Source organism: Sapajus apella, unplaced genomic scaffold, assembly GCF_009761245.1.
Source record: "Sapajus apella isolate SASKATOON/1434 unplaced genomic scaffold, GSC_monkey_1.0 scaffold4, whole genome shotgun sequence".
In the NCBI taxonomy this organism is placed as follows: Eukaryota; Metazoa; Chordata; class Mammalia; order Primates; family Cebidae; genus Sapajus; species Sapajus apella.
Genome location: NW_022436944.1, coordinates 34,559,487 through 34,573,133, shown reverse-complemented (window position 1 = coordinate 34,573,133; position 13,647 = coordinate 34,559,487). Strand labels below are relative to the sequence as shown.

At 37.0% G+C, this 13,647-nt stretch overlaps 1 protein-coding gene across 4 annotated transcripts in view; it reads right to left on the bottom strand.

Moving 5' to 3' along the window:
• Positions 1–13,647, bottom strand: part of CPNE4 (copine 4) — a 500,113-nt gene that overhangs the window by 144,112 nt on the left and 342,354 nt on the right. For all 4 annotated transcript variants that reach the window (XM_032266629.1, XM_032266638.1, XM_032266658.1 and 1 more), the window contains 2 exons: positions 12,481–12,555; positions 1,732–1,815 (listed from right to left, as the gene is read on the bottom strand). In XM_032266629.1, the coding sequence (XP_032122520.1) occupies positions 1,732–1,815; positions 12,481–12,555 (159 nt within the window). The remainder of the gene's footprint in view (positions 1–1,731; positions 1,816–12,480; positions 12,556–13,647) is intronic.

Below are 13,647 nucleotides of genomic sequence, written 5' to 3'. Positions count from 1 at the left end.
GGCTTGCCAGAATTCAGGTTTATGCTACTGAGATGGGTGATTCCCTCTGGCTAGGACTGGTTTAAATTCTTCCTCTACGGGCACAGGATGAGTTATGCCCAGTATTGCTTTCTGCTGTGAAGGGGCAGCACTGAGTTCCAGTGCAAGGTCTCATAATCACTGCACTGTCTCTTCTCCAAGCACACAGATTCTCTATCTGCACCATGCAGCCACTGCCAAGGGGATGAGGGCGAAGTGGTTAAGCAATTCAAGACTGTCTTTCCTATGCCCTTCAGTGCCTCTTTCAGTGATATGATATTAAAACCAAGTACTGGATTGTTTACCTGATGTTTGGTTCCTATGAAGGTGCTTTTTGTGTGTGTGCAGAGTTGTTTAATTTGGTGTTACTATGGGGAGGATGATTAGAGGATGATTAGTGGAGGCTTCTATTTGGCCATCTTGCTCCACTTCCCTTAAAATATGTTTGTTTCACCTAAGGAAACTTAATGGGTGAAAAACTCCTTTTGGTGGTGGTGATGAGATGACACTCAGGGCAACTGTGCTAGCTGCACCTCAATTTATTCTTCAGGGATTAAGTTCCAAAGAATTACATTGTTCTATAGCATGCAATAGACATACTATTTATGTTTAACACCATTTATTAATTCTTTTGTTAAACACATTTTATTAGATATCAACTTTGTATCAGATGATATTCACAACTAGCCCATCCAAGACTATTTAATTTTTGTCTACCATAACAAGGATGCGAAACATTCCCCTAACAATACCTGTAACTCTGTCACGTCAGGAAACTGGATTTCCAATGTGATGTTGTGGGAACATGGCAACTACTCCATCACCTTATGAAAGTCCTGAGGGTTTCTTCTTTTTTTACCCTGCAACTGGTATGCAAGCATAACTGGATCTTCTCTCAGCTCCAAGTCATTCAGCACAAATATATCACTTCCTCCCTATCAATGTGCTTTACTACTACAGAATCCCTTTACAAGTAAAATAGAATGAAAAATGGAGATTGTGGTTAGTTGTTGAATGTGTGTGTGGTAGTGGGTAATAGGGTAATAAGAGATAAAGTTGGGGCTACTTGGAGAAAGAAGAGGAACAGTGTGAAGGAGATACAGATAGACCAAGTGGCTGCTAAGAAAGGTCAGGTATTCATATCATAGGACTGATATCAGTCCAATGTATGTACTTTCCCTAGGGAGGCAGATTGACTTCCCAAATTACCCTGAAGTTGAGTCAAACAACCTCAATTGAAACCTCAGCTCAACCCTTTGCTAGTTGTGAGACCTGGGAAAGTGACTTAACCCCCTTAAAGTTCAGTTTCTTTAATGGTAAAATGAGGGTCATTATGATCATCATCATCATGATGTATAAGGAATTTTTGTGAGAAATAAAATGATGTATGTAAATAACAGTCTAATACTTGGCACCTAGACATCCTAATTAAATGTTAGCTATTTATACTTTTACTATGAATAAGTTGGTAATTATCTGTTTTTAAAGTCAACAATAGAAATTGGGGTTAGCGAGGCTCTTCTGACAACTAAATTAAGGATTAAAGTGAAAAAAAACACCAAGCTAAAAATAGCAGAACCTTCCTGAGGACACTGAAGACTTCAGGTCTAAGTGTATATCTATAGCCATTAAGAAATAAAAGGAGTTTCTCAAAACAGGTCAATGTATCATCTTAGGAGATAAGATGGCATAGCTGAAAATGACTCTTCTTACCTCAGTTCGGTGCACCAGCTGCTGAGTTGCATCATCATTCATACGAAAAATTTCCAGAAATGGGTCAGATTTGCTGAAGAAATCCTAAAATACATAAACATCAATGAATTGTTTTTCCTCCTGCATTTGATCTAGTCCTGATCAATGAGGAATATTAATCAACAGGAAAACCCTCTTGATTTCCTATTGTCCATATGTGTAAGGGATGCCATGCTTGTCCTCTCTTGCTGCCCAATTCTACCCAAACTCTCTTCTCTTTACCTGTGATGATGTGCCTCACCCTTTCTTCCTTTGTTCCTCATCCCTGTGATCCAGCCTTGGCTAGAGTGAATTGCATCCAAATGCTAAGTTCTTTGTAAAGTCAGTACCTGGTGAGTTGAAATTCAAAGTATCCTTCAAAGATCAATTCAAATTCCAGTTCTTTGAAAATCACTGTATCTGTTGTTTTAAATAAGTTCATTATAGTTACTGCAAAGCCTATTTAATGACTACAATGTCTGGATCATCTATAGGTCTGTTTTTATTATCTCTTTCTTGGTTCCACCTCTTGGTATGCTTATTAATTTTTTATTAAATAGTAGACAATGTGTAATAAAGATCACGAAGGTTTTTACATGAGTCTTTAGCTTCTAGCAAGTGATTAGAATGGGAGAAATCTCCTGAATCCAATTAGGATTCAGTTATTTAGACGTTGAGTTTCTTCAAATGTCTTTAAAGCCCCAATCATTTTCTGATTCCCTTTACTCCTTGGATATAGTCCTTAAAGGACCCTAACTGAAAACCTGAGTGTTCATGAGAGGTGTTTTTCCTTGACAAGTGTTCAATACCATTTTTTATTTGTGAGACTCTCAAAGGCTCTGTTTATCTATTTTTCAGCTCTAGGTTTTTGTTCAGTTTCTCTCTGTGCTGCTTTTGCTAATTAGTGAAGCCACTCAGACTGTTGGACTACTTCTCTTCTCTGCCACATCTATGAGTCTTTATCCCCTGTTCTCTCAATAGCCCCGAACTTCAGTTTTTCTTCCCAGTCTCATGAGACCACCAAAAGCTTGGCTCAGTTTCTGCTTCTTAGTAGCCTTTTTTTTTCTCTAGGCTTCCCAGCCCTTCTATCCACACTATTTTATGAATCAGCCTTGAGGAATTCCCTTGAGTGGAAAATCTGCACAGAATGTCTTAATCACCTCCATGGGTTTCTCTTCTGCCCAGTTTCTTGACCCGTCAAATTTTCAATGCCTCAGGACTCTCAAATACGTGTCTCTGGTATCTCTTCTAGTGTTTTGTTTGTTTTTAGTGAGAGACTGATGTAAAATAAATAAGGTACTCATTGTTGGAAATGGAACCTATGTCTATCCCTTTTAAAAACTTGATTTTTACCCCAGTAGATTATAAATTCTCAAAGAAGAAGAACTTTATTTTCCTTTATATTTTTACTATTTCCTCAATGTTTTCCATAGTGTCTAGATTTTAGTAGTACACAATGTTTATTGAATGAATGAATAAATATATGAATAAGTGAATGAATACCTGGTATAGAATAGGAGGTTATCTGAGCAATAACCTTTTTCATCACATTTTTACTGCGTATTTCACCAGGTGATTTTTTTTTTCAGAAATCTAGACTTTAGCAGAATTAAGCCCATGTTTGCCTTAAAAGTCATTTTTTATTCCAAATTTAGCAAGCCAGAGTCAAACTCATTACTTTCCTTTGGTGTCTACTTGTAAATTTTTCTTTACTGTCAATGTCTTTACCAGCCATCCCAGTCTTCAGCTCAGCAAAATATTTGTAGGGCATATACTGATCATAGAGCTTTTGTGCTTGATGTTAAGATGTAAGAACAGATAGAACCTGATCTCAGTCTTTCAAAGTACCATCTAGATTGCTGGTAAGAAAAGTATACAAATAAATATGATACAGGTCTAGATATAAATTAGTGAATGAATGAATGAATAAATGAATGAAGGTACAAGAAGTGTTGAGGGAAGAGAGGGGAGTTGATGAATTTTGAACAGACATAGAGGGGGATACTCCAAGTAATTTAATTAGACTGTAGCTTGAGGAAGCATAGGGGAGGAGTTGGCAACAATGCTGGCAAAGTTGGCTCCATGATGTGAAGGGCCTTCAATGCTCATTTGAAGTCTTTGCACTGGCCTGGAGAGGCAGGGGGAAGCACTGAAGGATTTTGAGCAGAAAAGTAAAATATAGTTGGCTCTGTAGTGAAGAATGTCAGTCTAGAATCTTTGTAGGATGAAAGAGGAGATGAGAGGTGGGAATAACTATCTTACCCTTTGCTCTCCTTCCCACCCAACCAGGAACCAAACACCATACTCTGCAACACTCAGAGTCTGGACCATCCCCTACTATTCTATTTCTGAAGGTTATCAGATTACCACAGCCTTCATCTTATCAAGAATCCAAAATGGTGGCTTTCATCATCATCTTGCCCTTCAAACATTGTCTATCCCCCAAAATGGCCCATTTCTCTCTCAGACACACTTCTAGCTGATTCCCACCTTTACGCATTTACTCAAGACATTTGCCCCTTAGGCCTGCTTCTGTTTCTATAGGCATCTTAAAAATCAAAACCTCTCTCTTCTCTGTTTCCCTATGGATGTGGGCTACATTAGCTTGTTCCTATGTACCCTTGGGCTCCTCTTGTAACTTTATGCTTTGCCTCTTTAAATAGATTGTTGGTCCCTCAGGGGATGTTTTTATGATTCTAATTGCTAACTACAATATAAGAACTTTCTCATTTTTTTCCTTTTTACTGATAATTTAAAACTTTTGTTACCATCACTTTTATTTAAAGATGAAAAATACAGAAAGAGAGATGACAAAAATAAAAAGAAGGAAAAAAGAACCCATAATTCCATAGCCATCAATAGTATTTTGGTAAATCTTTTTCTAGACTCTACATATACTTTTCTTTCTTTTAAAAAGTTTTGTAATCATGATCTATATACACTTTAGTACCCTATTTCTTTTGCTTGTTGTATATTTGTTATATATTGCAATGCTTTTTCTATCTTATTTCATATATTTTTAAAATACCATGAATGAATTAGGCAAACGTTATTGTCAGGAGGGCATGTGATAAAGTCAAAGAAAGAAAGGTCAGGTACGGTCTCTGTCTACAAGTAACTGAAAATCTATATGCAGCACACTGGCTTTAGCATTGCGTTCAGATCTCAACTCTACCATATATAATCTGAAAAACTGTGGACAAAATATTTAATTTCTCCAAGGCGTAGTTTGCTATTCATAATGGAAGGGGTATCACCCTTTGCCTCATAGTGACATAGGAGAATTAGAGGTGCTGGTGCATGGGAAATGTTGAGTCCAGTGTCTGGTACATGGTAAGGAAAAATGTTAGCTGCAAAAATCCTCGACAAAATACTAGCAACCCAAATCCAGTGGTATAACACAATTTAATCTATCACAATAAAGCATGCTTTATTCCTGGGAAGCAAGGTTGGTTCAATATATACATATCAACCATATGATCATCTTAGTAGATGTAGAAAAAAAGGTTTTGATAAAATCCAACATCCCTTCATGATAAAAACCCTCAACAAACTAGGCAGTGAAGGGACATACCTGAAAATAATAAGTGCCATCTATGACAAACCAACAGCCAAGGGCAAAAGCTTGGCTGTTGGTTTGTCATAGATGGCACTTATTATTTTTTTGCCCATACTTAAAGGGCAAAAGCTTGAAGCATTCTGCTTAAGAGCAGGAACGAGACAAGCATGTTGACTCTCATCATTCCTGTTCAATATAGTACTACAAGTCCTTGCCAGAGCACCCAGGCAAGAGAAAGAAATAAGAGGCATCCAAATAGGAAAAGAAGTCCAATCGTCTCTCATTGCTGATGATATCATTGTATACCTAGAAAACCCTAAAGACTGTGCCAAAAGATTCCTAGAACTGATCTTCAGCAAAGTTTGAGAATACAAAGTCAATGTACAAAAATCAGTAGCATTTCTATGCAAAGTGAGAGCTCCATCAAGAACACAATCCCATTTACAATAGCTACAAAAAAATGAAATGCCTAGGAATACATCTAACCAAAGAAGTAAAAGATCTCTACAAGGAAAACTACAAAACGCTGGTGAAAGAAATCATAGATGACACAAACAAATGGAAAAACATTCCACACTCATGGATCAGAAGAATCAATATCGTTAAAATGGTCATACTGCCCAAATCAATCTACAGATTCAATGCTATTTATATCAAGCTACAAACATCATTTTTTCAGAGAATTAGAAAAAGTAATGTAAAATTCATATGGAACAAAAAGAGCCTGAATCGACAAAGTAATCCTAAACAGAAGGAACAAAGCCAGAGGCATCACATTACCCAACTTCAAACTACACTACAAGGCTGCAATAACCAAAGCAGCATGGTACTGGTACAAAAACAGACACCTAAGACCATGGAACAGGATAAAGAACCCAGAAATAAAGCCACATACCTACTGCCATCTCATCTTCAACAAAGTTGACAAAAATAAGAAATGAAGAAAGGGCTCCCTACTCAATAATAATGCTGAGATAACTGGCTAGCAATATGCAGAAGAATGAAACTGGACCCTTACATTTTACCATATACAAAATTTAATTTAAGATTGAATAAAGCTTAAAATGTAAGACCTCAAACTATAAAAATCCTAGAAAAGAACCTATGAAATATCCTTCTGTATGTTGGCCTTGGCAAATAATTTATGGCTAAGTACTCAAAAGCAACAAAAACAAATTGCAACAACAAAAAAATACTGACAAGTAGGACCTAATTAAACTAAGGAGCTTCTGCATAAAGAAAAAAAAAAAACTATTAACAGAGTAAACAGGTTGTCTACAGAGTGAGAGAAAATATTACCAAAGATCTAATATTCAGAATCTATAAGGAACTTAATTCAATACGCAAAAAAATAAATAAATAACCAGATTAAAAATTGGGCAAAGGACACGGGCAGACACTTCTCAAAAGACAACATACCAGTGGTCAATGAACATATGAAAAAATGTTCAGTGTCACTGATTGTGAGAGAAATGCAAATCAAAACCACAATGAGATACCGTCTCACACCAGTCAGAATACCTATCAGTAAAAAGTCAAAAAATAGCAGATGTTGGTGAGGCTGTGGGGAAAAGGAAACACTTATATACTGTTTGTAGGAATGTAAATTAGTTCAGCCACTGCGGAAAGCAGTTTGGAGACTTCTTAAAGAACTTAAAACAGAACTACCATTCCACCCAGTCATACTATTACTGGTATATGCCCAAAGGAAAAGAAACCATTCTGCCAAAAAGGCGTATGCACTCGTGTGTTCATCACAGCACTAGTCACAATAGCAAAGGCATATAATCAATCTAGGTGCCCATCAATAGTGAACTGGATAAGGAAAATTTGGTGCTTATATACCATAGAATACTACAAAGCCATAAAAAATTAATAACGTTGTTTGTAACACCCTGGATGCAGCTGAAGGAAATTAACAGAGCAACAGAAAATCAAATACCACATGTTCTCACTTGTAAGTGAGAGCTAAACATTAGGTATGCATGGACATAAAGATGCGAAAAAAGGACAATGGTGACACCTGGAGCAGGAAGAAACGGAGGGGAGCAAGAGCTGAAAAACCACCTATTAGGTGTTATGCTTACTACCTGGGTAATGGGATCATCTGTCCTCCAAACCTCACTGTCATGCAATATACTCATGTAACAAACCTGCACATGTAACCCCTGAATCTAAAATAAAAGTTGAAATCTTAAAAAAAAAAGTTGGCTGCTATGATGATTATCAATAGAAGAGAAAATTCATGAAGACACTTTGTAAAAAATGATGCAAGTATCGGGGATGATTACTATTAAGAAGGCATCTGATTCATGGAAATGAAATAAATTCATAAGTACCTCAGTATCTCAAGTGCACACTCAGAAATTCATAGCTTCAAAACACCAACTCGGGTCTAATTGTGTGGTCACATTAATTAGGAATTTTCAGCTTTGTAAACTTGATTATCAGCACTAAGATGGCCACTGGGACAGTTCAGTGCAATAAAGATGAATGAATTGGGCATTTTACTGAAGTTCTGCTGTGGTAAAGTTCTTTAATAACACAGAGACCATATTATTCTGCTTTCTTACTTGGATATAAAAGAAATTTAGTTAAGTGAGAGGGTGATAAGCAATTAGGAAGCAATGTATATGTATAACGGTGATCTCGTAAATAGAATATTGGACCTAGAAGAAATTATCTGAAAGATGCAGGCATATTCAGGCTGTATGGCTTACTAATTTTGTGACTCTGGGAAATGTCTGAACTGAGTGTGCTTTATCTGTAAAATGGAAATAAAGATACTAACTTTTGGGAATATGCTTATGAGTTTTGGGGATAATGTAGGTTAGACACCTGACACTTGGCACATTATAGATGCTCAATAGTTATAAGTTTTCTATCATTAATGCAGACTAGATGACAGTTTCTAAGCAGGCATACTTAAACGGTAAAATCACAGCACACTAGGGAGAGATTTTACATTGTTTTAGAGTAGGGGTCAGCAAAGTATGACACATGAGCCAAATCTGGCTTTCTGTTTGTTTTTGTGAATCAAGTTTTACTGGAACACTGCCACACTCATTCATTTTTGCATTGTCTACGGCTGTTTTCATGCTTCAAAGGCAGAGTTGAGTAATGGGGACAGAGATCACGTGTCCTGCGAAACCTAAAATATTTACCACGTAGTCCTTTATTAAAAGTTGGCTAATCTCTACTTTAGAGACAGATGTGTTTACTTATGTTGCATCCCATCAAACTAGCATCATGGGAACACTAAAAATGCAGTCTATAATTACTACTATTACATATGTGGAGACCACAAGGTGAGATTTAGTTCCTATGAACCAATATGAATACTTTCTCAAGAATGGGAAGAGAAAGAATCTTTTGTCAGCTTGAATGCTGCAAAGTGATTATTACATTTCTGCCTCTACTTACTTGTTAGATTAACTGCCAACTAGTTGCTAATGTAACAAATGTGTTTTAGAAGTTAGAAAGTCCCTTTCTTTTCTTTTCTTTTCTTTTATTCAATTTTTTTTATTGCATTTTAGGTTTTGGGGTACATGTGAAGAACAAGCAAGATTGTTGCATAGGTACGCACATGGCAGTGTGATGTGCTGCCTTCCTCCCCATCACCTATATCTGGCATTTCTCCCCATGCTATCTCTCCCCAACTCCCCACCCCCCCTCTTTCTTTACTAAGTGAATTGCATTAATATTAGATAAATAAGTTACTTCTCACAAACCTAAGCTATTTTATGTGCTCTCATTGAAGTGTGGGGAGATAATTGCTAGTCTGCTGAAAGACAAATTAAAAATGACTATTGCTGTCAAAAAGAATGGTGCATTTCTCTGTCGCTATGGTTCACAAAAGTACTTAATGGTTTCCCATATACTCTGTAACAGGGGTTCTCAAACTTTTGTTCTTAAGACTCCTTTACATTCTTAAAAATTACTGGGGCTCCCAAAGAGCTTTTGTTTATGAAGGTTATATGTATTAACATTTATCATATTATAAAACTGTTAAATTGTTACAATATTTGTTATACTATTTTAAAAATAATAAACCTACTACTTCCTAACAAAAATAGTATTTTAATGGAAATATTTATCATAATTATATTTTCCAAACTTAAAAAATAGTGAGAAGAATGGCATTAGTTTACATTTTTGCAAACCAATTTAATGATTAGCTTAATAGAATGCAGCAGAATCCTCATATTTGTGCTGTATTCAATCTATTGGAATATGAGGCAACACATAGCCTCTGGAAAACTCCACTGTACATGCATAGGAGAATGAGGGTGAATAACGAAAATTATGTCTTAGCATTATTATGAAAATGGTATTGATCTCATGGATTCCCTGCAAAGGTACTGGGACCATGCATCATACCTGGAGGACTGCTGCCTGACCTTCCCTCTTACCTCCCTTCTTCCTGGCTTCCTACTTCCCTGAAATACATGAAAGCATTTCCAAGTCCTCCATATTCTGAGACCAAACCACCTTCTATTCGTTAACTCTCTGCTCCAAAAGACTCAGATTTTGTCAGGCAATTTGACTGAGTCCCTCTCCTGCACTGATTTCTTTTATGAGTGTGTGCCTGTGTGGCTTTTGGTAAGTCATTTTACATCTCTGAAACACAAAACTTGCATCTATAAAATAAAGCAGTTGGATTACACAGTGGCTTTTTACCTGAAGTGTGTAGACTCCTGGGGGCTACCAGAGTTACTGACAAGGGACTGCAGATCCAGATGTCCTACAATCATTGTCTGAAGTCGATAGAGCATTTTTTTCCTACATATTCATACTCTAATTTTTAAATGTATGTAGAAACTAGTTACTTTCGTGATACTCATTAACACAATCAAAATTAGGAGGATTATTTTATAGTGACTTTTAGTCATACAATAAGTTTAACTAGATACAGTAAGTTTTAACAGCTAACATGAAGGTAGCCATAGTAAAATTTTTTAATGCTAAAAGCTAGAAAAGAGTCCTCCTTGAGAGCATCTGGGAACTATTTTTCCAGCTGTGACATGAAATAATTGTACTATTTTATTCTATTTCTATCACAAAAATATTGTGGCAGATTGCATTTTGTAAACTTGACCACCACAAGTTCATAGTCCATATGCTTTTTCTGCAGTATGATTTTGCCACTGCCCCAGCATGGTGTGGAGTCCTAGAATCTGGGCTGGCCTTATGACTCTCTTGTAACCAAAAGAATACAGCAGAAGTGATGACAATGACTTCCAAGTCCAAGAAGGGTGAGAAAAGGCCATGGAGCGTCTCCCTTATTCTCTTGAGATGCTCTTTCTGGGGGAAGCCAGATACCCTAAAGGAAGTGTGACTACCCCAGGACCACCATGTAGGCATTCTGGTGGACTGTTCACAGCCAGCTAAGCACAGCCATTCAGCCATCTCATGCACCAGGCATGTGAGTAGAGCTAGTGTGGACCATCCAGAGAAGCTCATCTACCAGCTGAATACCACTGAGTGACTTGCATCAGCATCATAGACAGCAGAACTGCTCAATTGAACCTGATTGAATTTCTGGCCCTCAAAATCATTCACTATAACAGAACAGCTCTTCATTTAAGTTGCCAGGTTTGAGATGGTTTACCATTCAGCAATAAAAAACCAGAGTGGTAGTATTGTGTCTTTGGGTAAATCATTATAACTTGCTGAGCCCTTGTTTCCTGAAGAGGTTGTGTGAAATGATCTTTATGGTATCATCTAACTCCTCAATTCTACAACTTTGCCCTCTTTCCATCTGAGACCATTTACCTCCCAGTCCAAACTGGAGCAAATGTCTCTGATTTGTTCTCTGAATTACTAAGGATCTGGACATATAGCCACATTTGAAGGAACTGGGGTCTCCAGGACTGGGGCAGTGAGGCTCAGCAATAACCAGGGCCCTGGACAATCAGTACAGTCAATAGTGGGAATATCCATTTAGAACCATTTTAAATGCTTCAGGGGGCTCTTTCAGTTCTCTGAGCAAGTGTTCATTTGACCAAAGGGAAACTGCTCAAACAGTTCAAAGCCAACTGGTCCAAGAAACCTCCAAGTCCCCTTTTACTGTAATATAAATCAGTTAGAGGAAAAATTAGAGGTACTTAAGAGCCTACTAAGCATAGATAAACCATTATAAGCCATTAAGCAAGTAGCTTAAAACTGTTATACACTGACCCAATGGCTTATAATAGCACCAGGAAGATACTACAAAGTGTTTTGTGAGTTCTTCTGAAGCTTGGGAAGATGATAAAGGGGAAGGAGTATAACAGTTGTGAAAAGGTGAAGTTAAAAGCTCACTCCCAACTGACATCAATGCACACTGCAGTTCCCAGCACCTAGTTCATGCTAATGTCAAAAACGTAGCAGCTCTTGATGGTTTCACATAATCTACTCAAGATACTTTTAAAATCTAAATATAATTAGTTTGTAACGATAAAGTATTTCTTGATGTCCCCAGGTAGAATAAGTTGGCCTTACCAGGACACACTATTATATATCACTTATCACATTCTATTATGGTTATAGTATTACTATATCATTGATTTTTAGATGTATGTTTCACTTCAATGATGAATTCCAGGTTGCAGATATGGGAGTGGAATGTCTATTTTTGATATGTCTTTTTTCCAGAACCTCATGCATAACAAGCGCCCAACAAAGGTTTGGAAAATGAATGATGAATGAGTGAACAAATGAACAAATATAAGAGTGAACCAATGAATACATAAATGGGCTGAGTATTAATACCCAATAAATAGGAGTTGTACAATGAATAAATGTGATACTGCATAAAAAGGTCTTAACCCTGTACTTAGCAAACATACGTGCTTAATAAATGTCATTTTTCTTCCCTTTCACATCTTCTCCTCTCCCTTAGAATGTCTCTAGAAATAGAGTTAAATAATGTTTACCTGTGCACATCTGACCTGTGGCATTGGGAAACAGTTTTGGTGTAATAAAATTGTCCCGTTTTAATTATAGTCTCTTCCCCTTCTCAACAATCGTTTCTTAGTTTGGGGGAAACCTTACTTCGTAGACCTCTCTGAATTTTTGGATCTGTTTGATAATGTGGGTGAAAAGGAAAAAATAGCTGCAGGGGGAAATCGGATTAAACCGTGTGCTAGCTTTATTACTTCCTTCAATAAGGTTAATGCCGAACACTTTACCTTGTCATCCAATTTTCGTGCATTGAATGCAAGCTCAACGTAGTCGTCATTGCCAGATAATTCTTCAGCAATCACCTAAAGAAAAAAGCACACATCAGCTGCAGTAGAGGGTGGATTCCTCAGCTCCAAAACCCATGAGCAAATTTAGCTCCTGTTTGGTTCAAAACTCAACAGAGACAAATGTTGGGCAAGGAGTTTTTTCACAACCCTAGTGACTATAGCACAGCAATTCTAGATATTCAAGGGAACTCCCTGGAATAGACAATGGTGAATAACTAGACACCATTTATGCTGAGCATGAGAACATAAGAGATGGGACCCAAGCTGGAGGAAAAAAATAGAAGAGCAGTTTGGAAGAGCTTCTTTCTTTAAAGGTCACATGATATTGGATAGTATTTCTATAATTAACTACAATTTTTCCCCTTTGGTAAATTATAGAGAAGGAAGAACAATAATATTTCTTTACTGTTTTGAGTGAGATCAACAAGAAATGGTGGAATAAACTAGCTTCTATGTCAAACTTTTCTAATTCCTATTTTTCAAAAGACTGTCCCTGGGTTTTCTGAGATGAGGGTGTGTGTATATGTAAGGATCTAAGCCCTAATACCCAAGAACAGATCATTCCCGACAAAGATTTTGGTATAAGAAATCATGGACCAAAAGGCTTTCTCATAACGGGTAAATTTCCAATACTTAATAGTTAGTGACTCTCAACAAAGCCTTGGAGCGGAAATTGGTGGAGAAAGGAGAAAAATAATGACAACAAAAACAAAAATCTAGGGGCCAGTCAAGTTGCATGTAAGTTAAAACCTTTATAAATTATGTTAGGATTTACTATGTATTCTCTGGACTTCCTTATCCTTTATCCTGATAAGCACATGGATATGTTTATCAAATTGCTTATGTCAAGATACTGAGATTTAATTCAATTTTGCCTCTTTTCTATCTGAGCTCAACAATTCCATTACGAGTTGGGTCCATATGCTCTCAATAGTCACTGGTAGTATTCCAAATATTTTGGAAAATTTAAGTTATTTTCATCGAATCTTAAAGCTAAGATGGCTGCCTTAGGAAAGATAGACCCAAAAATGTATGGGCAACTGAGAGGAGAGAACGTGAGTCCAGGTATACAGGAAAGACTCCAGAAGTGCTTGATAACCCAAGAAC